General features: G+C 34.9%; 1 protein-coding gene across 6 annotated transcripts in view; it reads left to right on the top strand.

Moving 5' to 3' along the window:
- TBC1D12 (TBC1 domain family member 12) overlaps nt 1–22,854 on the top strand; it is a 121,681-nt gene that overhangs the window by 54,722 nt on the left and 44,105 nt on the right. For 2 of the 6 annotated variants that reach the window (XM_072805996.1, XM_072805998.1), the window contains 2 exons: nt 4,059–4,182; nt 7,753–7,789. Coding sequence is in view for 1 of the 6 variants with exons in the window: in XM_072805994.1 (XP_072662095.1) it covers nt 4,059–4,182 (124 nt within the window). In the remaining 5 variants the exon portion in view is untranslated. Of the gene's footprint in view, nt 1–4,058; nt 4,183–5,753; nt 5,774–7,752; nt 7,790–10,609; nt 10,662–22,854 lie in introns of those variants that run through there. The other 4 variants (XM_072805995.1, XM_072805994.1, XM_072805997.1 and 1 more) reach the window with 3 other exon arrangements.

The following is a 22,854-nucleotide window of genomic DNA, read 5'->3' as shown; positions in this document are numbered from 1 at the left end:
CTTGAAGACAGCATATGGACAGTGTTTCATTCAATCTGCCAATATCTCTCGTGTGGAGAGTTTAATTGACTTATATTTAAACTAATTGTTGGTGAGGAAGGATTTATTCCTGCCATTTAGCTATTAGTTTTCAATATGTCTTTTATGGTTTTTGTTCATTAATTCCTCCATTACCACTTTTTTAATATAATTTTTGTAGGACTATTTTGATTCCCTTCTTTTTCTGTATATTTTAAAGCCATTAGTAGTAACTTTAAGGATTACAGATAACATCTTAAACATACAGCAACCTATTTTGAATAATACCAAATTAGTTTCATTAGTATATAGATCACACTACTAAACATCTTTGTCCCTTCTTTATATTCTTATTGTTAAAGATTACATGTTTATACATTGTGTGTCCATTAACATAAATTTATAAATATTGCTTTATACATTTGCCTTTCAAGCCATATAGGGAAAAAATAGTTTTACAAACCAAAAATACAATAATACTGGCTTTGACATTTACCTATCTAATTAATTTTACTGATGTTCTTTATTTCTTCTCATGGCTTTGAGTTTCTCTCTGGCTACTTTTTGTTTCAAGCCTGAAAAACTCCCTTTAGCATTTCTTACAGTTCCGGTCTATTGGTAATGAAATCCTTCAACTTTTGTTTATCTGGAAATATCTTCATTTGTCTTTCATTCTCGAGAAAGAGATTTGCCACGTATACAATTTTTCATTGCTATTTTTTTTCTTTTAGAACTTTAAATATGTTATCCCACTAGTTCTGGTCCCCATGGTTTCTGATGAGAAATCAGTTAATCCTATTGAAGATCTCTTGTTTGCGGTATTTGCTTCTCTTGCCGTTTTCAAAATTTTCTCTTTGTCCTTGGGTTTTAGCAATATGACTATAATGTGTCTCAAAGTTTATCTGCTTGAAGTTTGCTGAGCTTCTTGGATATATATATATTCATGCCTTTCATCATATTTGAGAAGTTTTTAGCCATATTTCTTAAAATATTTTTTTCTGCTCCTCTGTTTTTCTTTTCTCCTTCTAGGACTCTTATGGTACATGTGTTGGTATACTTAAGACTGTCCTACAGGTTACTTAGGCTCTGCTCATTTTTATTCATTCTTCTTTCTGTCTTCTTCTAGGACTGAATAATTTCATTGGTCTTATCTTCCCATTTGCTGATTTTTTTCCTCTGCTTGCTGTAATCTGATGTTGAACTGCACTAGTGAATTTTTTTTCATTTTAATTATGCTAGTATTCAACTCTAAAATTTGCTTGGTTCCTTATTATAATATTTTTTCCTTATTGATATTCTTATTTTGTTCATACATTCCCCACTCACCATTTCTTTGTAATTTCCTTTAGTTTTTTGAGACAGTTAATTTAACATCTTTGAGTAGTAATTCCACTCTCTGGGCTTCCTCAAGGATGTTTTAGTCCAATCCTATTTTTCCTGTGAATGATTCATACTTTGCTCTTTTTGGGTGCAGTGTAATTTTTTATTGAGACCTGGACATTCTTATTACTATAATGGGTATTTAAATCTGTTACACTTCAGTGATTGCTGATTTTTGCTTGTTGAATGCTAGAGTCATCCATTTGTGATATTTCCAAACTATTTTGCAAAGTGTATACTTCTTTTTGTGTGGGATCACAAGTTTCTGTTTTTTTTTTTTTTTAAGATTTTATTTATTTATTTATGAGAGACACAGAGAAGCACAGAGACATAGGCAGAGGGAGAAGCAGGTTCCCCACAAGGAACCTGATGCGGGACTTGATCCTGGACCCTGGGATCATGCACTGAGCCGAAGGCAGACACTCAACTGCTGAGCCACCCAGGTGCCCCTCAAATTTCTGTTCTTATTTCTGCAATCAGTTGGTAGCCTGAGAAAGATTTTTTCCTTAAATATCTGGCTCAGAAAGACGGACAGAAAAGAATTTTATCTTTTTTAATGTTCCAGTAGACACCATCAGTAGAAACCACTGCTGCAAGATGACTGAACTGATATAAGTTAGGTGTCTGTGCTGGTCCCTCAAGGCACTGCCAGACCAATAAAATCCATAACTCCAAATTTTAGAAGGATGTGATCCCAACTATCCCTCCTGATGCATCAACTTCAGAAACATGGGCTCCTAATCCCCAATGCTGTGGAGGGAAGGATTGAGGAACTGAGGGAAGGTGGTTGTTTACACGTGTTGTAGACTTAGGAAGGATCAACATCCTCTTCCTTCATGTACTTACCTGTTTGTTACAAGAGTTTGATAAGGTTCTAGATTTCTAAAATGGTTCATTACAATTGCTCTTTACAGCTCAATTTTTACTTTGGGGGAGGAACTGAGCTCTAGATCTTCCTGTTTCTCCATTTTGCATCAGTGATGCTTTTGAACTACAAATTTGATTTAAATTTGTTTTAAATTTGATTAAGACCAGTTTACCAATTTTTTATTTTAGTGGTGCCTGGGTGGCTCAGATGGTTAAGCATCTGCCTTTGGCTCAGGCCATGATCCTGGGGTCCTAGAATCCAGCCCCACATCAGGCTCCTTGCTGAGCATGAAGTCTGCTTCTCCCTTTGCCCCTCCTCCTGCTTATGTGCATGCAGCGTGCACATTCCCTCTCTCAAATAACAAAATCTTAAAAATTTAAAAAATATTTTATCGTGACTTTGATGTCATATTCAAATTTTTTGCATAAACCATGGTGACTCCTGTGTTTAGCATGGCTGGATGGCAGACCTTTGGAGTATAGGCAGGCCACAGAGAGCCTGGTAGGGGCAGCATAACATGGCTTGGTAAGAACTGCCCAGGGAGTACAAGTGAGCTGTGTGGGGCTTACCAAGGGAACAAGTATATCACTGCCAGCAAGAAGCCTTTGGGGTGATAGTTTCCATATCAAGAGGGCTGCAGAAAAGCCATCTCCAGGCTGAGTTTGCTGATGCTGCAAGTTTGCTTAAGGACTACATGTCCCCGGCACTTGACTGATTAAATTTCTACTGAATGTCCTCACACCCGTGCCATTGACCCACCTTGCAGCAGCTAGAATTCGCAGGAAAGCTCTTTATCCTATAGTGTCTCTTCATTGCCCTCTATTAAGAAAATTTAACAGTTTCATGTTCATTTTGAAGGAGAAATGCTCATAGAAATTCTGTTATTACACACATGATATCAGATGTTATTTAAATTAATAGACCATCCTTTGAGGGTTGAAATTTTATGTTATAAAAATATCAGTCCTTAGTATAATCATTATTAAAAACCTCCAATCTAGAGATCTTATTAAGTAGAAAATTGAGTACTATTTATATAATCCCTGAGATGAAACTTCTAGGGCCTCCTAAGTAGAAATTACTCTACATCAGTTCAATTCCATTGCACACCCAAGGAAATGAGAGTGTCTCTTTAATCTATTATGGATTATCCCACATTTTTTGGTAATATTTTACTTACTTATTTGAGAGAGAGCACAAGAAGAAGGAGAAGGAGAAGCAGGCTCCCTACTGAGCAGGGAGCCTGATGTGGGGCTCCATCCCCAGGACCCTGGGATCGTGACCTGAGCTGAAGGCAGCCACATAACCCACTGAGCCTCCCTGGCACCCTGAGTTTCGTCAGTCTAATAGTCAGTTGTATAAGTAATAGAAATAATTTTATTTAGGGGTACCTGGCTCACTTGGTGGAGCATGCAATTCTTGATCTTGAGGTTGCGAGTTACAGACCTATGTTGCATGTAGAGATTACTTAATAAAAAAAATCTTAAAAAAAGAATTTAAAAGTATTTTGTATTTGTCTTGAGTACAAACATACTTTAAAAATTATTAAGTAGGGGATCCCTGGGTGTCTCAGCGGTTTAGCGCCTGCCTTTGGCCCAGGGTGTGATCCTGGAGTCCCAGGATCAAGTCCCACGTTGGGCTCCCGGCATGGAGCCTGCTTCTCCCTCCTCCTGTGTCTCTGCCCCTCTCTCTCTATGTCTATCATAAATAAATAAATAAATCTTTAAAAAAAAATATTAAGTAGTCCTCTGGTTACCAGAAACACAATTCATGTAACTTTTTTGTGTTTCAGAAACCTTTTTCCAAAAAGGACAAAGGAACTCAAATCAGTTGTCCATAGTGCTCCTGGTTGGAAATTATTTGGTAAAGTCCCTCCCAGAGAGAATCTTCAGAAAACTTCCAAAATCATTCAACAGGTAAGTACTAATATAGTCATGTGGTTTGTCTTAGTGTTTCAAATATTTTTTGATAACTAATCATATTCCACTTTCATTCATACTTTTTCTACATAAAAAATTGGGGGATTATTAGATATTTGTAGTAATGTAAATTTTTTTTTAATCATGCACATATTTTCAGTTATCTTTTATGGTTGTGAAAATTCTCTAAAGTGATAGAACATTGGTTTTTTTCACCCTAGTTTTTCCTTGCAGAGCTTTTTGGCTTTTTTGTTTCCTTCTTCTTAGCTAAGCACTCTTACCACATACTTTGATTTCTAGTGGCATATGGTTGCCAGTGGTGCAGAATTGTCAATTGATGAAACAGAAAGCAAAAACTGAGTAAATTTTGAGGTTGAACTCTGTTTTTGATCACTTTTCTAGTGTTCTGCCTAAACCAAGGACTTTGTGAGATGGGTGGGTATATAATCTGTTTCTAGTAATTTTGGAGCCAGTTCTTCTACTATCTGTATTAATATCCATATTCTGAAGCTCTTAAGAATTTTAGATATTTGGCTTTAAAACTTGACTCCATTAGTACTAGGATATCAGTGAGACTGGATCAATTTACAGGCATTTTTAAGTTCTGAGAAGTTGTTGCTCAGGAGATACGTATGTACTGCATTTCCTGTTTCTCTCCTTCCCATTCGGAGTTTTTCAGATTCAACACAATCATCATGTATAAAAATAATCACATTAAGACAATAATCATCATTCAAATTGGATAAAATATCTTTCAATCTTCCATTAAGGATTTAATAGTGCCTCTTATTGCTTAAAGAGAAACTGGTTTCCCAAGTAATACAAGAAAATTTTTAGATCTTTAAAAACTTTGTTGTAGTTAATTTTATTTACAATTAAAATATTGACTAGTTTATAAAGGTGCTGGGACTTAGAACTGTAGTGTTGTGTTTTGCAGCCTGTGAGCCCAGGTACCCCATGTGCTGCAGCTAATGCAGAGGGGAACAGTGGCAGACTCATTGATATTCCACGTGTGTTGGGATACAGCACAGACCATTATCTTCAGATTATACACAATTTCAACATTAAATGGCATTATGTTTTTTTTCTGGCATATCTTTGTGAATCTGGTTTTCTGAGATTGCTGTGATGAAAATCAGATACTATGCAAAGATCAATGTTCAACAGGAAATGAGCGTGATCGTGTCCAGTCTGATTTCAAGATTTGTAAAATTAGAGTGCACCACAAGCATACATGCCTAATAAGTAATTGTGGTTATTTAAGAATGAAAACCTTTTTCCCTTCAATTTATATGTATTATTTTTTCAAATGACTACTAAGTGTTAGGACAGAAATCCTTATTAAATTGTTGGACATAACTATTTATTAAACAGAATATTTAGGCATTTCTGTTGGTTTAGGGGAAGTTGTGAAAAAAATTATTGGTACTCTAAGGGTACTGTTAACCAAGAAACTAGGAATTTTTGCTATCTCAACATCTTAAATTTTAACTTTTTTATAAAGTCTGAAAGTAACTTTTCTTGTCTAGAGTTTTTCAGAAGACCAAGTTCGCCCTCTAGAGGCAAAACAGTGGTCTTGCTATTGAAGGTTTGTATTCTTGACTTTATGATAGTTTATGTTAAATATGCATGTGCATACTTTTATATCTTTATGTAAACTAACATTCTGCCATAGGTCTCTAAATTACTGGTTGGATAATTTTCTGTTTACTTATATGCTGTATACGTTTTAATTAGTTTTCATTTTGGAAAGTTAAGACCACATTCTTTCTTTTTCATATATATTGTGTGAAAATTTGATGAGTGCTCAGGGAAAAAACAACTCTTATTTTTATGTGGGAAGAGAGAGTGGAGTTTAAATGCAGTTGCTCTCCTCTATAGTCCTTTGTCTGGCCTTTTACAAATGATGTTATCTCCTACCTGCTACTTTTAGTTTTTGAATGTTCCAGCAATGTGGAGGTACTAGTGTGTATTTTGGTGCCTTTTCCATGATTGTTTGTTTGCTGGGAGGTCTGGTAGATAGTGAAGTCTTTTTTCTTCTGATCCTTTTCCACCCTCAAAATATGTAATCTCCCTTTGGATGGAACCTATTTCTGCATCTCCCTGTCTGCTTTTTCTTTCCCTATTTCTGTGTATGTTCTCTCATCCTCATTTGTCTGACTTCGCTCCCCTTTTTCCTGCAGTTGTCATTTTCAAAGTGGGCATGATTTTCTTTTAATAGTAACAGCAAATTTATAACTTTGTGTCTCTGTTGTTTCCACAGCCCTGACTTTTAAACTGTAAAATATTAATGAATATAAAAGTATATTTGAGATCCTTTACCATTTACTCCTTTTGAATGAATGCTATATGTTCAGAGTCAGAAATAAAAAGTGAAAGTATTACCAGTAAAGACGTGAGGAATGTTAGGGCATGTCTTTATTTTCTTTTTTTAAAAAAATATTTAATTTATTTATTTGAGAGAGAGAGAGCAGGAGCAGGGAGAGGGAGGGTGCTGGGAGGAGCAGAGGGAGAGGGAGAAGCATATTCCCTACTAGGCAGGGAGCCCAACACAGAATTTGATCCTAGAACTCTGGGATCATGACCTGAGCTGAAGGCAGATGCTTAATGGGCCGAGCCACCCAGGCTCCTCAGAACACATCTTTCATGTTTTAGGGCAGGGCTTTATGCTATTCAGGCTATAGAAAATGAAGGTTGCTTAGTAATTCCAGTGTAAAAGTACCTGAAAAAGTGAGGCAGTGCTAAAAGTACAAAACAAAAGTACATTCTGCTGGGCTTTCTAAGGATTCCTTACTTGCAAAAAAAAAAAAAAAAAAAAAAAGGATTCCTTACTTGCTTTTTGATTGGCATAATAGTAAGTTTTACTGAGAGATTAGAGGAGGAGTAGTATCTCATAGGATAATAATTTTTTAAAGCAGATATTCAGAAAGGAGTTGATATATTCTTAAGTATGATTATATTATTGGGCCAGAATTTTCTTTTTAGTGGAAAGATCTATAAGATTATAAAGTAACTGTATGGAAAAGTAAGATTTTATTTATAAACTTTTTTCCTAAATTATTAATTACACAATTAACACATGATTGCATTCTCTATAAAGTATAAAACATTATAGGAAGATATGTTTCATTTCACTTCCCCCTCACATTTTTAGGCCTTTTAAAATTCACTTTTTGTGTGGAAGCACATATAATTGTATGTGTATATTTTTACATATGTGGTGTTATCTATATTTTTATAATTAATTTTAAGTACAGGATATTACTCTATATAATTTTTTTTGCTTTATTTATATTTACATGTTTTGCACCCTTGGCTTTTCAGAGATACATGAAGTTCATAAGTGGAAGATATTTGTAGGTTATTTTTTAAATTTTTATTATAGTAAATTTATTAAAGTTCTGATCAATTATAGTGCTTTCATGTTAGGATAAAGCAACATAAAAATCATTTTAGGGTAACAGCAAAGTCAAACTTATGTTTGGCATTTAACTTGAATCAATTCCCAAATCATATGAATATTCATAATATTATTTTATGAGGATTATCACATGTGTTCTCTTGCAGGTGTGAAATTCCTGCTTGTGGCCTTTTGAACCAGTTGGTGAGCCATATTAAGAATTGCATCTATTAATTATAAATAGTATTTCAGTTATATTGTATTCAATTGACCTAAGTTTTTGGTTTTTCTAAATTAATTGGCCAAAGTTGGAGTGTAGCTACATTGTCTTATGACCTCCAAACTGCAAGTAAGAATGATTACAAATAAGCCATGTTATGTATAATTGTAACATGATTGCAATCTAGATTGAATATACCCTATTTATGTCAAACTGACAGATTTTTTTTTGCTGGATACTGTTTTTATATTGGCATCTTGAAATAAGCGAATGAGGTTATAGTACTTAGATGATGTTTCCAGTTTTTCATCACTCCTTTTTCTGAGTGAAGTTTCAGTTGAGAGGTTGAATCACTTTCACAAAGCTTTTGACAGGTAAGGGAAAAAAAGTTTTAAGATACTAACTGAACTCTTAATCTGAGCACTTCAAAATGTATTAAAAATCTAAAAGAGTAGGTCACTTTCCTCAGTTAAGCCATTGCCTTTGAAATGTTTTACTGCAGGAACAATAACATTATGAAAAGGACTAGAATATGTGTGCTTTGTGAGCAATACTTAAATATACAACATTGTGAAGGTGTTAGAGTTTAATATTGTGGTTAATAACTTGATTGGTGTGTGCAGCATTAGAATACTTGAAAACAGTTTGTTGGCTTTAATTATGCTTAAATATAGGTACCTTCAGTGTAAAATTTGAGTAGTGCAAAAAGTACCTACTTCCTTATTTGTGGTTAAATTGTGGAGGGGCTAGACTATGTTCAGAATTTATTTTTGAAGAGTCCTTAAAATTGTTACACCCTTGTGTGTTTCATTTTCACTTTTGTTTACCTAGGTAATGTCACCTTGAGAAGGTAGTCAGTAACTACCTTTCCAGCTGCATGTGTGTTCTTTGTTTTATAGTTAATGATAAATTATTGTCTTTCTTCCTCATTGTTAATAAACTGATTTCATAGAAGTTAATTTGTATGGTCTGAGAAAGGCATTCATAATAGCTCAGCCTGTGCTTCTTGGAGAGGAGAAAAGTATAAGCCTTAAGAGAAAGCTTACTTTAGTTGAAGAAAACTAAAAGAATAAAAGCAGAAAATTCTCACAAATTGAACTGTGCAGGATTTGGAGGAAAGTTTTTTTGATCTCAGAGACAGAGACTTGGAAAAGGGTTATAGTCTGAAAATACTGACTACTTGTTATTTGATTCTGTAAATTCAGTTTGTGTCAAAGTTATATTAAAAGTTTTATTTTGTCTTTATGTTAGACTTGAATATTACATTAGGCATCAAATTAGATGAAACAAACAAAATTGTTCTAATAACTATACCAAAATGAAGTTTACTAAGGTATTCCTGTATGCCAAAGGGTCATGAAATGTTTTGTCCCAAGGTATCATTTAAGGTTTAGTTATGCGATGGATTTTATTTCTCCTGATTCACAGACTCTGGAATAAAATTTAGAGTCAGTAAAGGCATCATAATTGGCTTTATCCTCTCTGCTCCAAGCTTGATGGTTTCCCTGGCTTTTGGATCAAGTTGTGTAAGAGAGCCTCTTTATCTTGGGCAGGCATGGTCTTGAGGTGGTAGGGAGGTCTGTCTACATGGGGAGTTACTTCCATTTCTGAAATAATATTCTGGCTATCTATAAACTATTCATAGCATATAGAAATATGAGGGTTTACTTATTGATGCAGCTTTAACATTAACTCCTTTAGGAGAGGTGTTCTCACTGTCTATTGAAATTCAAAGTCAAGTAGGTTTATGTCAGGCTCTTTTGGTTTTCATGTTATCTTTGGAAGAGAAGCTCCTATTTTATTCTTTCTTCTCCCCAGTTCAGTATTTTACTTCTTTAAGAAGCTATTCAAAGACTCTGGCCACCCTCCCTTTGAACCCATAGTCTGATCTTTTCTCACATTGCCGTCCTAGTCACCTTCTTTCTGGTAGGTATCTTTAGCTACAGGGCCCACAGCATCAAAGTGTCGCAGAATACCATTCTGCTACCAGCTCACCATGTGACTTCATGTTAGCAAACTCTAAGCCTTTTCTCTAGCAGAAATTGAAGGATAAAATTCTTGAACAGATTCTAAGATTCTTCTCTAAGATTGTCTGGCTTTTGTTTCAATAAATGCATAATTCAACATACATTGACATGTATTATATAATAGGTATGGCTTGAGTTCTTGGGATGTAAATAAATATGAGTCCTAGTCTTTGAATTATTCTAGTATAACTATGAGGCAAGGCAAAGCTTTATATATAATTTTAATGATTTTGAGTGCTGTAGTACTTTGTCAACAAAGTATGAAGAGTACACATATGAAAGAAAGTACTATTCTTTCATATTGTCTTCTGAAGTATGCTAACTAGTAGGAGTTTATAAGGTAGACATGATGGGGAAGGCCATTCCAGAAAGAGGAAATTGAACAAGCAAGCAGGAATCAACAAGATTTGTTTAGTTAGTAGGCCAGTATATCAGGGATATAGGATAGATGGTGAAAGGTCATTAGCCACAAGATTAGAGAGTTGGGTTTTATCCAAAATACTTTTAAATAAGGTACTGAGACATCAAATTCATATATTAGAAAAGTAATTCTGGAGGTATTATATAAACTAAATTAGAAAAGAGTGGGTTGGCAAACAAGGATATTAAGATTTATTGTAATAGTCTATGATTCTGGTTGCTAAATACAGTGGATTACCTAGAGAATGTGTTAAAAATACAGCCCCATACATTGAGTTCCTAATGTCAGATTTGTGTTTTTCAATTCTTGTGTTTCTAGTTGGCTCTTTTTCAAATCTGCTATATCACTTTTTACAGTTTACAGTTCCCTGCTGAAATTTCAAGCTTGGCCTTTATCTCCTTAAACATAGTAAGTATAGTTGTTTCATAGCCTGTGTCTGATAACTCCAGTGTCTGCAAATTCTGTAGGTCTGTTTTTTTTATTTTTTTAAATTTATTTATGATAGTCACACACAGAGAGAGAGAGAGAGAGAGAGAGAGAGGCAGAGACACAGGCAGAGGGAGAAGCAGGCTCCATGCACCGGGAGCCCGATGTGGGATTCGATCCCGGGTCTCCAGGATCGCACCCTGGGCCAAAGGCAGGCGCTAAACTGCTGCGCCACCCAGGGATCCCTGTAGGTCTGTTTATATTGAAAATTATTTCTGCTAGTTTTTTTTTTAAGATTAATTTACTCGCGCGAGCGTGCGAGAGAGAGAGAGAGAGAGAGAGAGAGAGAGAAAGCAGGTATGAATAGGGGGAGGGGCAGAGGGAAAAGGAGAGAGAATCTCAAGCAGACTCCTTTCCGGGTGCCAAGTTCCACATGAGGCTCCCAACTTATGACCTGAGCTAAAATCAAGAGTTGACCTGAGCTTAAATTCAAGAGTTGGGGGCCTAACCAACTGAGCCTCCCAGATGCCCCTCTGCTAGTTTTTGTTAGATGCTACTTTATCTCTGCATGCCTAGTTACCTTTGCTTGGGTATTGGATATAATATTTGGAACATATATATAGAAAACAACTTGAAGGCTATCATCCTTGAGAGATTTTAATTTATGTCTCTCAGGTACCTGATGGTACTAGCTATCTAGTTTTTTCTTCCTTTAAGATGAGCAGAGCTCAGATGCCGTCTGTTTTGGCCATTTTTCTTATTAAGTTGAAAACATTTTTGGGGGCAGCCCGGGTGGCTCAGCGGTTTGGCGCCACCTTCAGCTCAAGGTGTGGTTCTGGAGATCTGGGATCAAGTCCCATGTCAGGCTCCCTGCATGGAATGGAGCCTGCTTCTCCCTCTGCCTGTGTCTGTACCTCTCTCTCTATCTCTCATGAATATATAAATAAAATATTTTTTAAAAAAAAAACCGTTTTTGATTATTAAATCAACTTTTCATTCCTGGGATAAACTCGCAATTAGTCAAAGTCATCATTCATTTTGTATGTTGCTGGATTTGATTTGCATATATATATTTTTTAAAGATTTATTTATTTATTCATTAGAGAGAGAGAGAGTCAGAGACACACACAGGCAGAGAGAGAAGCAGGCTTCATGCAGGGAGCCCAATGTGGGGCTCGATCCCCAGACGCAGGATCATGCCCTGAGCCAAAGGCAGATGCTCAACCACTGAGCCACCCAGGTGTCCCTAATTGATAAACTTCTTTAGAGTATTTTTGGATTCATAACAAAATTGAGCAAAAAGTATAGAGAATTTCTGTATACCTCCTGTCCCACACAGGCACAAACTTCCATGCTGTTGATTTCCTATACCACTGTTTTGTACCTTTGTTAACAATCAGTGAATCTACACTGACACATCATAATCATCCAAAGTCCATAGTTTACATTAGGGTATACTCCTGGCGTTGTGTACATTTGAAGAGTTTGACAAATGTATAATGACACTATAGTATCATAATTTCACTTTATTCATTAATGAATAAAGCTGCTATAAACATCTGCAATTTTTTTATGGATATAAGTTTTCATTTCATTTGGGTAAATGCCAAGGATTCTGATTGCTGGATCATATTGTAAAGATATGTTTAGTTTTATAATAAATAGCTAAACTGTATTCCAAAGTGGATGTACCATTTTTCATTCCCATCAGCAGTAAATGAGAATTCTATTGCTCCTCATCCTCATCGGCATTTGGTGTTGTCAGTGTTTTGGATTTTGGGCATTCTAATAGGCATGTAGTAGTATCCTATTGTTGTTTTAACTTTCAATTCCCTATTAACATATGAGGTGGAGCATCTTATGTTTACTATATATCTTCTTTAATAAGGTATCTCTTCAGATCTTTTGCCATTTTTTAACTGGATTGTTCATTTTATAACAGTAAGGACAAGGCATCTCGGTGGCTCAGTCAATTAAGTGTCCAACTTTTGATTTTGGCTCAGGTCATCTCATTCGTCAGATTGAGCCCTATGTTGGGCTCTGTGCTGATAAGTAGGGAGGGAGTCTACTAGAGATTCTCTTCCTTTCCCTCTGCATCTCCCACACTTGCTTGTTCACACTTTCTCTATAAATAGGTAAATTTTTCATATATATGTATAAGAAGAACAGAACTCAGTAGACTTTTAAGAGTTTTTTGTATATTTTGTCTAATAGTTCTGTATCAGATACATTTTTTGCAAGTATTTCCTGCCAGTTTGTGGCTTGTCTTCTCATTTTCTTATAGCATCTTTAACAAAGCAGAAGTTTTTCATTTTAATCAAGTTCTGTTTCTCACTGATTTCTTTCATGGATTGTTCTTTTGGTGTTACAGAAAAATTATCATCATGACCAAGGTCATTTAGGTTTTCTCCTGTCTTCTAGGAGTTTTATAGTTGGGTATTTTTTGTTGTTGTTTTTTTTTAACGTCTATTGAGTTTTTTTTTTTTTTTTTTTAAGATTTTAATTTATTTATTCATGAGAGACGCAGAGGGAGGAGCGGGCTCCCTGCAAGGAACCTGATGTGGGACTTGATTCCAGGACCCTTTGCCCTGAGCCAAAGGCAGACACTCAACCACTGAGCCACCCAGGCTTCCCTATTGAGTTAATTTTTATGAATGATAAAAGTCTTTATCTAAATTCATTTTTTTTGCATGTGGATGTCCAGTTATTCACCGTTTGTTGACAAGACTGTCTTTGTTTGATTTTGTTGCCTTTGCTCTTTTGTCAAAGACTAGTTGACTGTATTTATGTGGGTCTATTTCTAAGCTGTCTGTTCTGTCCCATTGATATATTTGTCTTTTCTTTTGTCAGCACCACACTATCTTGATTATTGCAGTTTTATAGTAAGTCTTGAAGACAGGTAGTATCAATCTTCTACCTTTATTTGTCTCCTTCAATATTAAGTTTGCTATTCTGGGTCTTTTGCCTCTATCTATAAACTTTAGAATCACTTTGTTAATACCCACAAAATAACTTCCTAGTATTTTGATTGAGATTATGTTGAATTAATAAATTTGAGAAGAACTGACCTCTTGTCAATACTGACTCTTCCTGACTAAAAACATATCGTATCTCCCCATTTATTTTGTTCTTTTTGATATCTTTCAACAGAGTTTTATAGATTTCCACTTGTAGATCATGTACATATTTTGTTAGATTTATGCCTATATCATTCTTTTGGATGCTTATGTATAAATGCATTTTAAATTTCAAATTCCATATGTTTATTGCTGACAAATAGGAAAGCAATTGGCTTTCCTTATATCCTGCAACCTTGCTATAATCTCTTGTTAGTTCCAGGAGTTTGTTGATTTGTTCAGATTTTCTACAATGATAATCATGGCATCTGCAAACAAAGAGAGTTTTTATTTTTTCCTTCTCTATCAGTATACTTTTTATTTCCTTTTCTTGTTTTATTGCATGAAGTAGGACTTCTATTTAATGTTGACAGGCAATGGTGGGAGGGGATATATACTTGTGTTCTTGATTGTAGTAACAAAACTTTGAGTTTCTCACCATTAGATATACTAGGTCCAGATTTTTTTTTTTTTGCTATTATTTAAAAAGTGTGTGTGTGTGTGTGTGTGTGTGTGTGTGTGTGTGTGTTGTTCCATTATATCTCTGATCATTTCTTTGGGATAACTTTTTTCTTTTTAAATTTTATTTTTTAAATTTATTTTTATTGCAATATAGTTGACACAATGTTACATTAGTTTCAAGTGTTCAACATAATGAATTGATAGTTATGTTATGCTGTGCTCACCATAGTATAGCTACCACCTGTCACTGTGCTATTACTAGCTACAGATTTTTAGTAGATATTATTTATCAGGTTGAGAAAGTATCCTTTAATTCCTAGTTTACTGAGTTTTTGTTAGGAACGTGTTGAATTTTGTCAAATACTTTTTCTGTATTTATATGATCATTTGGTTTCTCTTTAGCCTGTTGATATGATGGATTATATTAATTGACTCTAAAATGTTGAGTCAGTCAGCCTTGCATACCTGGGGTAAATAAATTCCCCTTGGTTGTTGTGTATAATCCTTTTTAGACATTGTTGGATTCAATTTGCTAATATTTCATGGAGGATATTTGCATCAATATTCATGTGAGTTATTGGTCTATAATTTTCTTATGGTGTCTTTTTGCATGTTTTGATATTAGGATAATGCTGGCTTCATAGATTAAGTTAGGAAGTAATACTCCTTTTTTAAAAAAAATTTATTTATTTATGATAGTCACAGAGAGAGAGAGAGAGAGAGAGAGAGAGAGAGAGAGAGGCAGAGACATAGGCTGATGGAGAAGCAGGCTCCATGCACCAGGAGCCCGACGTGGGATTCGATCCCGGGTCTCCAGGATCGCGCCCTGGGCCAAAGGCAGGCGCTAAACCACTGCGCCACCCAGGGATCCCAGTAATACTCCTTCTTCTGTCTTCTGGAAGAGATTAGAAAATTGGTATAATTTCTTCCTTATATGTTTGGTAGAATTCACCAGTGAAGCCATCTGAGCCAGGTGCTTTCTGTTTTGGAAGGTAATTACTGATTCAGTCCTCCTTCTCTCTTTCCTTGCCTTCTTTTCTCTTGCTTCTCCTTCCTTTCCTTCTTTCTTTTCTTTCCAGAGTTATTAGGCTGATTGAGTTTTTTTAAACAGATAATAAGCTTTTCAGATTATCTATTTCTTATGAGTTTTAGCAGATTGTATCTTTAAAAAATTGATCCATTACATCTGAGTTACCAAATTTATGGGCATCTGGTTGTTCATAATATTCCTTTAATGACCATCAGATCTGTAGTGATGTTCCATCTTTGATTTCTGATATTTGTAGTTTTTGTCTCTTTCTCTTTTCTTTTTTCTTAGCCTAACTGGAAGCTGTGTCTTCATTGATTTTTCTGCCTCCTGGGTCTGTCAATTCTGATAGTGGGGTTTGGAGCCTCTACATATAATAGTGGATTCATCTGTTTTCTCCTATAGTTTTTTCACTTTTTGCTTCAAAATTTTGATATCTATTGTTCAGTGCATACACATTAAGGATTTTTATGTCTTCTTGGAATATTGACCCCTTTACCATTATATAATGCCTCTTTTTTATATCCCTGATAACTTTTCTTTCTCTGAAGTTTGCTCTTTCTGAAATTAATATAGCTATTTCTACTTTATGTCTTAGCATGGTATGTCTTTTTCTGTCCCTTTACATTTAATTTATAAATGTCTTTATATTTAAGTAGATTTCTTGTAGACATTGTTAGCTCTTATTTTTTGATCCCACTTCTTTATTTTTTTTAAGATTTTATTTATTCATGAGAGACAGAGAGAGAGAGAGAGAGGCAGAGACACAGGCAGAGGGAGAAGCAGGCTCCATGCAGGGAGCCTGACGTGGGAAATCTATCCTGGGTCCCGAGGATCATGCCTTGGGCTAAACCCCACGCTAAACTGCTGAGCCACCCAGGCTGCCCGATCCCACTTCTTTTTTTGGTATATTTAGACCATTCATATTTGAAATGATTGTCGATGTTGTTTGGATTAGTATCTTGTTCTTCATACTTCTTTTTGTCTTCTAATCTTTTGCTGCCCTTTGTTGTTTTAATAAAAAAATTTATTCTAATTTCTAGTCTTAGCATATCAGTTATACTTCCTTTAAAAATTTCATTAGTGTTTGTCCTAGAGTTTGCAATATGATTTCATTTACAGCTAATCCAAATTCATTTTCAAATAACTTATACTATTTCACAGGAACTGCGAGTACCTTATAGTAAAAAATTCCCAGGGTGTCTAGGTGGCTTAGTCAGTTAAGCATCTGATTTTGGCTTGGGTTATGATCCCTGGGTCCTGGGATTGAGCCCTGCATCAGGCTTCCTGCTCAACTAGGAGTCTGCTTCTCTGTCTTCCTCTGCCCCTTCCCACTGTGCATCTCTCTTTCTCTCTCTCAAATAAAAATCTTTAAAGACACAAATTCCCCCCTTCCATCCCCTGTATCCTTGCTGTCATTCATTTCACTTGTATGTAAGCACGTATAATTATGGATGTATGTATATACACATACACACACACACACACACACACATATATATATAAATGCATTTGTAATTGAATATATCATTATTTTGAACCAACTGTTATCTATTAGATCAGTTAAGAATAATAAAAATAAAAACCTTTATTTTACCTTTATATGTTTCTTCCTGATGCTCTTCCTTTCTTTGTATTCAAAAAAAGTTTTTGACCTATATGATTTTCCTCCTCTCTAAAGAGCTTCTTTTAACATTTCTTGCAAGGCAGATCTAGGTAGCAGATCCCTTCAATTTTCTTTTAATCTTTATTTTTATATTTATTTAATTTGCTTTTGAGGGATGCCTGGGTGGCTCAGCGGTTGAGCGTCTGCCTTCGGCTCAGGGCATGATCCCTGTCCTGGGATTTAGTTCCACATCGGGCTCCCTGGGAGGAGCCTGCTTCTCTCTCTGACTCTCTCTCTGTATCTCATGGATAAATAAATAAAATCTTTAAAATAATAATAATAATAATAATAATTTCCTTTTGAAGGATCATTTCACAAAATACAAAATTTCAGGTCATTGCATTTTTTTCTTTCAACACTTTAAATGTTTCTTGTTTCTTCTTGTATGGTTTCTGAGAAGTTGAATGTAATTCTTATCTTGGCTTCTCTATAGGGAAAGAGATTATTTTTTCCTTCCGTGGCTTCTTTCAAGATTTTTTTCTTTATCTTTGTTTTTTTGCAATTTAAATATGATCTGCCTAAGCATAGTTTTTTTTTTTAGGGGGGGGCCTTTATTCTGTTTGATGATCTGTAGTTTGGTGGTTGACATTAATTTGGGGAAATTTGCTCCTTTTAATATTCCATTACACATAAATACTTTTGTAGTTGTCCCATAGTCCTTGGATACTCTTTTTTTTTTTTTTCCCCTAGTCTGTTCTCTATGTCAGTTTTAGAGGTTTCTATTGAGATATCTTTAAGCTCAGAGATTCTTTTCTCAGCTGGTAGATAGTCCTATCTACTAATGAGCCTATTAAAAGCATTCTTCGGGGATACCTGAGTGGCTCAGTGGTTGAGCATCTTCCTTTGGCTCAGGTCATGATCCCAGGGTCCTGTGATCGAGTCCCACATCAGGTTCCTTATGGGGAGCCTGCTTCTCCCTCTGCTTATGTCTCTGCCTCTCTGTTTCTTTCATGAATGGATAAATAAAATCTTTAAGAAAATGCACTCTTCATTTCTGTTGTAGGTTTATTTTTTTATCTTTCACATTTTTTCATTCTTAAGATTTCTCTTTCTCTTATATTGTCCATCTGTTCTTGCATGTTTACTTTTTTCATTAATACCTTTACATATCAATCATTGTATTTAAAAATTCTTTGTCTACTAGTTCTAACATTCCTGCCATATCTGACTCTGATTCTGATGCTCATTCAGTTTCTTTAAACTGTTTTTTGCTTTTTATTATGCCTTACAACTTTTTATTGAAAGATGGACACAATGTGCTGAGTAAAAGGAACTATAGTAAATAGATAAATAGACCCTTAGTAATATAGTAGTAAGGTGGCTTGGGGAGGGAAAGTTCTATACTCTTATGATTAAACCTCAGTCTTTTGATGATTTTGTGTCTTTGGATTGTGAACTTTACCAGTATGTCTTAGTCTCCATCTCCCCTTAGGTGGGAGAGGATGGCTAGAGTGGGCTGAAGTTGGGTGTTTCCTTCCCCCCAGGTAAATTAGGCTTTGATAAAACCCCAACAGATTACTCTCTGATAAAATAGTTTCTTCTGAGAACGAACCTTTTTAAGGAAAACAGATGCTCTAGTTATTTCAAAATAGTTCCTTTCAGTTAATAATCAAAATCTATGAAGAACTTATCAAACTCAATACCCAAAGAACAAATAATCCAATCAAAATGGGCAGAGATACGTGAACAGACATTTCTCCAAAGAAGACATACAAACAACCAACAGACACATGAAAAAATGTTCAACATCACTCTGCATCAGGGAAATACAAATCAAAACCACAATGAGATACTGCCTCACACCAGTCAGAATGGCTAAAATTAACAAATCAGGAAACAACAGATGTTATTAAGGTATAAATTTCCCTCTAGCCATGCTTTAGCTGTATTCCACAAGTTTCAGTATTTTCATTTCAAATGTTTTCTCTTTTTCTTTATTTCTTTTACTAATGATTATTTAGAAGTTTATCATTTTAATTTTCTAATATTTCACAATTTGCCAGATAAGTTTCTGTAAATGATTTCTAATTTAATTCTGTTACGGTCATATAATATACATTATGCAATTACAGTCTTTTTTAATTTGAGACTTGTTTTATGTGTCAGACAGAGCTTGTTTTAGTGAATATTCCTTCTGCACTTGAAAAGATTGTGCATTCTGCAGATTTTGGCAGTGAGTTATATAAATGTCAATTAGGTCTTACTAGATAGTGTTTTTCAAGTCCTGTATAATTTGCTGATTTTCTGTTTATTCTGTGAATTACTGAAAGAGGAATAATAAAATCACCACAATCTACTTTGCTGTTTTTCCTTTTGCTACACATGTAGCTTTTTTTGTCTTCTTGATGAATCAACCTATGAAGTTTTTGTCTGACTTTAATTTAGCCACTGAAGCTTGCTTTCAGTTAGTGGTTGCATGATACTTGTTTTTCTATTCTTTTTTACTCATCTTTAAAGTGGGTTTCTTATATAACATGTATTTGAATCTATTGTATACTGTCTGATATGCTGAGCTTTTTATGTATAAGTGTCATTTAATGTCATAATTGATGTGACTTGTTTTAAATTTACCATCTTGCTATTTCTTTTCAAATTGTCCCATCTGGCCTTTGTTTCTTTTTTCCTCTTTTCCTGCCTTCTTTTGGATTAAGTGAGTATTTTCAGTACTCCACTTTATTTCCATTATTAGTTTATTAGATATGCCTTTTAGTTTTTTAGTGATTGATTTGACCAACAGTTCTCAAGTGTTTAAGTTTCACAGATCCTTTGGATTTGTAGTGATTAGAGACCTCAAAGAATTTTTGCTTAAGATGATTATCAGTTATTACTATACCCAAAATTAAAACTGAAAAATGTATAAGTATTTATTAATTCATTTAAAAATAATAATAGTAAAATCATTACATGTTAACATAAGTAACATTTATGTTAACTGTATTTTTAAAAATCTGTTAAAAAAAAAAACTGGTGGGAAGAGTGGCATTGTTTTACCTTTTTTCCCCCTTCTTTGAAGTCTGGCTTAATAAAAGGCTAGATTATATATCTATTCTTGCTTTCAATTTCTTGCTATATGTTGTTTGGTTTATATCTGGGAAGAAAATCTGGCCTTAAACAGATAATGTAGATAGTGTTAAAAACAAAATTCAGTTGAGTAACTGTGAAGGTCTAATTGGCTTTATTAAGCAGTTTATTAATCGCATAGCATCCCTTTCACAGCATAGCTCCGAGGAGCTCTGAGGAGCTTTACAAAATGGAAGTTTTTTATAGGAAGAAAGGTGGGACAAGACATTATTAGCAAAATAAAAGAAAGGATTATTTCAGGCCAAGTTGCCTTTCTTTAGGGATGACCCCTTGTAGGGTCTTATGATGAGGATTATTACTTCATTTTCCTTGGGGAATGGAGGTGGGAAGAATGGAGAGGGCCCATGTGACAGATTACCCCATTTGGTAATGACCAGAAAATTCCTGTCTGATTAAGACTACATTTCTCGGGCAGGTTAAAACTGCAGTTAGGTTAGTTATCAAACCCTGTGTGGTCTAAATGATTCCATTTTGGTCCTGTGGTTTTCTTTCTGTAAAGGGAAGAACATTTTAAAAGCCTTTTCAGTTATTTGTGGATATTCTTTGTCACACTCAAACTATCAAGTGGTAGTCTCTTAAAGGTAAGTTATATTGTGGAATCTGAAAATATATAACTCTGCAATATTAAAATCCATTGTTCTCTCCTGCACTTTGGATGTTTTTACCCCATGTGGTTTCATAATATCATACATTGATCATTTGGAACATACTGGTTTACCATATTGCAGATCATTTAAATGTAATATTTTATTATACAGTATTTAAAAATTATAGTAATATCACCACTGATTTCATCTAAAAATTTATTGAAAACTGTCAAACATATGGTGGCATTTATAAGTTTGCTGAATTTCAATTTCCCTTGAAAGATTGACTTTTATTATTGACAATAATTATTCAGTTGCTTTTCTTGAAATCGTTACTTCACTTCATCATTTTTTGTTTTAATAAACATTATATTGGAATAAGTTTAGATTTATAGAAAGGTTGAGAAGAAAATACAGAGTGTTCCTGTATATTCATTCATTTTTCATTAATGGTAACTCTACTAGCATTATTCTGGGCTTTGTCAAAACTAAGGAATTTATATTGGTATATTGCTGATAACTAAACTCCAGATTTCATTTGGATTTCACCAGTTTTCCTACTTATATCCTTTTACTGTTTCAGGATCCAATCCAAAATAAAATACCATATTGTATTTTGTTACCATGTTTCTTTGTCTCTGTGGACTTTGACAATTTCTCGATTTTTCCTTGTTTTTATGACCTTGACACTTTTGAGTGGTACACTTTTCAGGTGTTTTCCAGCATGTTCCTTACGAGAAAAACTACTATTTTCTCTCTCTCCTTAATATTTCTGACACCAACTGGGTAGGATTCCCCCCCCCGCCCCGCCCCCCCCCCCCCCCCCCCCGCATGGTGACCAATTCTTTTGACAGCAGTGCGGTGTTCTACAATTGAATTCACTTCTGACGCTATTTACTTGGAGTCAGTGTCAGATTCCACAGGTTAAGTTTTTTTAATGTTACTTCAGCACTAGGAGAGCTAATGTTAATACACTGACAAACTATGAATATAGTTTTGACTTTGCAGGCCCAATAAAAGCATCTCTGGGACACTGTTGAGAACTGCTGCAGTAGGGCTTATGATACTTTCTCATAGTCTACCCTCAATAGTGTTTTGTCACTTTGTGTATGATGTAATAACCTTACAACAGCATATTGCCATTCTTTGTCTTCTCATTTCTGTGCTGTAAACCCCTTCATACGGTGATAATATTTTTGCTTTCAGTAGCTCTGTATCTTTTAAAAATATCCTTTAAGTGAGGGGCACCTGTTGGTTCCGCGGTTGAGCATCTGCCTTTGGCTTAGGTCGTGATCCCAGGATCCTGGGATCAAGTCCTGCATCAGCCCCCCCCTCCCCCCCCAGGGAACCTGCTTCTCCCTCTGCCTAAGTCTCTGCCTCTCTGTGTCTCTCATGAATAAATAAATAAATAAATAAATAAATAATCTTTTTAAGAAAAATGTTTAAGTGACTTTTATATTTTTGTCCTTTATGTCTTTTCCAAAATGTCTTTTTATATTTTTCCATATTTTACTATTTTCATGCTTTTCATTTCTTTGTATAAGCCCCTTTTTTCATATGATACAGTCCTTCTGCCTGAAAATTTTCATTTAAATACAGTTCAGGTCTACTGACAACAGATTCTTTCAGCTTTTGTCTGAAAAATGTTACTATGCTTTTGGGTTTTTGTTTTTTTGAGTAAACTCTGTGCCCAATATGGGCCTTAAACTCATGACACAAAAATCAAGATTTGCATGCTTTACCAACTGAGCCAGCTAGGCACTCCTATTACTATTATGCTTTTGCTTTTGAAATATATTTTCTCTTGGTATGGGATTCTAAGTCAACAAGGTTTTTTCCCCCTCATTGTTTTATTTTTTCTTTCAGCATTTTAAAGCTTTTTCCATTCTTTCTGACTTGCATAGTTTCAGATGGTTCTGAACGTTCAGGTCTCTCCTGAATGTTCTATGTATTCAGTGATGACTTTACATTTTGGTTGGTAAGAATGTGAATACTTCTCATCTCTAAGTGAGCTCTGGGGACTCTTTCGCTTACTGCTCCCCAGTAATTAAAATTGTTCTTATCCCAGGTGCTGTTTTTGCCTAGTCTTGTGTTTTGCCTTACACGTTGAAGGTTAGTGTTCAGCTGAGACTCAGCAGGACTCCGATGCAGATTCCTGGAGCTCTTTCTCAGTGGAATGCTTTCTTTTTCACTACTCTGGCACACAAATTTTGGCCCTCCTCAGCCACTGTAAACT

Source organism: Canis lupus, chromosome 29 (assembly GCF_048164855.1).
Source record: "Canis lupus baileyi chromosome 29, mCanLup2.hap1, whole genome shotgun sequence".
NCBI classification, from domain to species: Eukaryota; Metazoa; Chordata; class Mammalia; order Carnivora; family Canidae; genus Canis; species Canis lupus.
The sequence above is the reverse complement of the archived record's forward strand: the minus strand, read 5'-3'. Positions and strand labels throughout refer to the sequence as shown.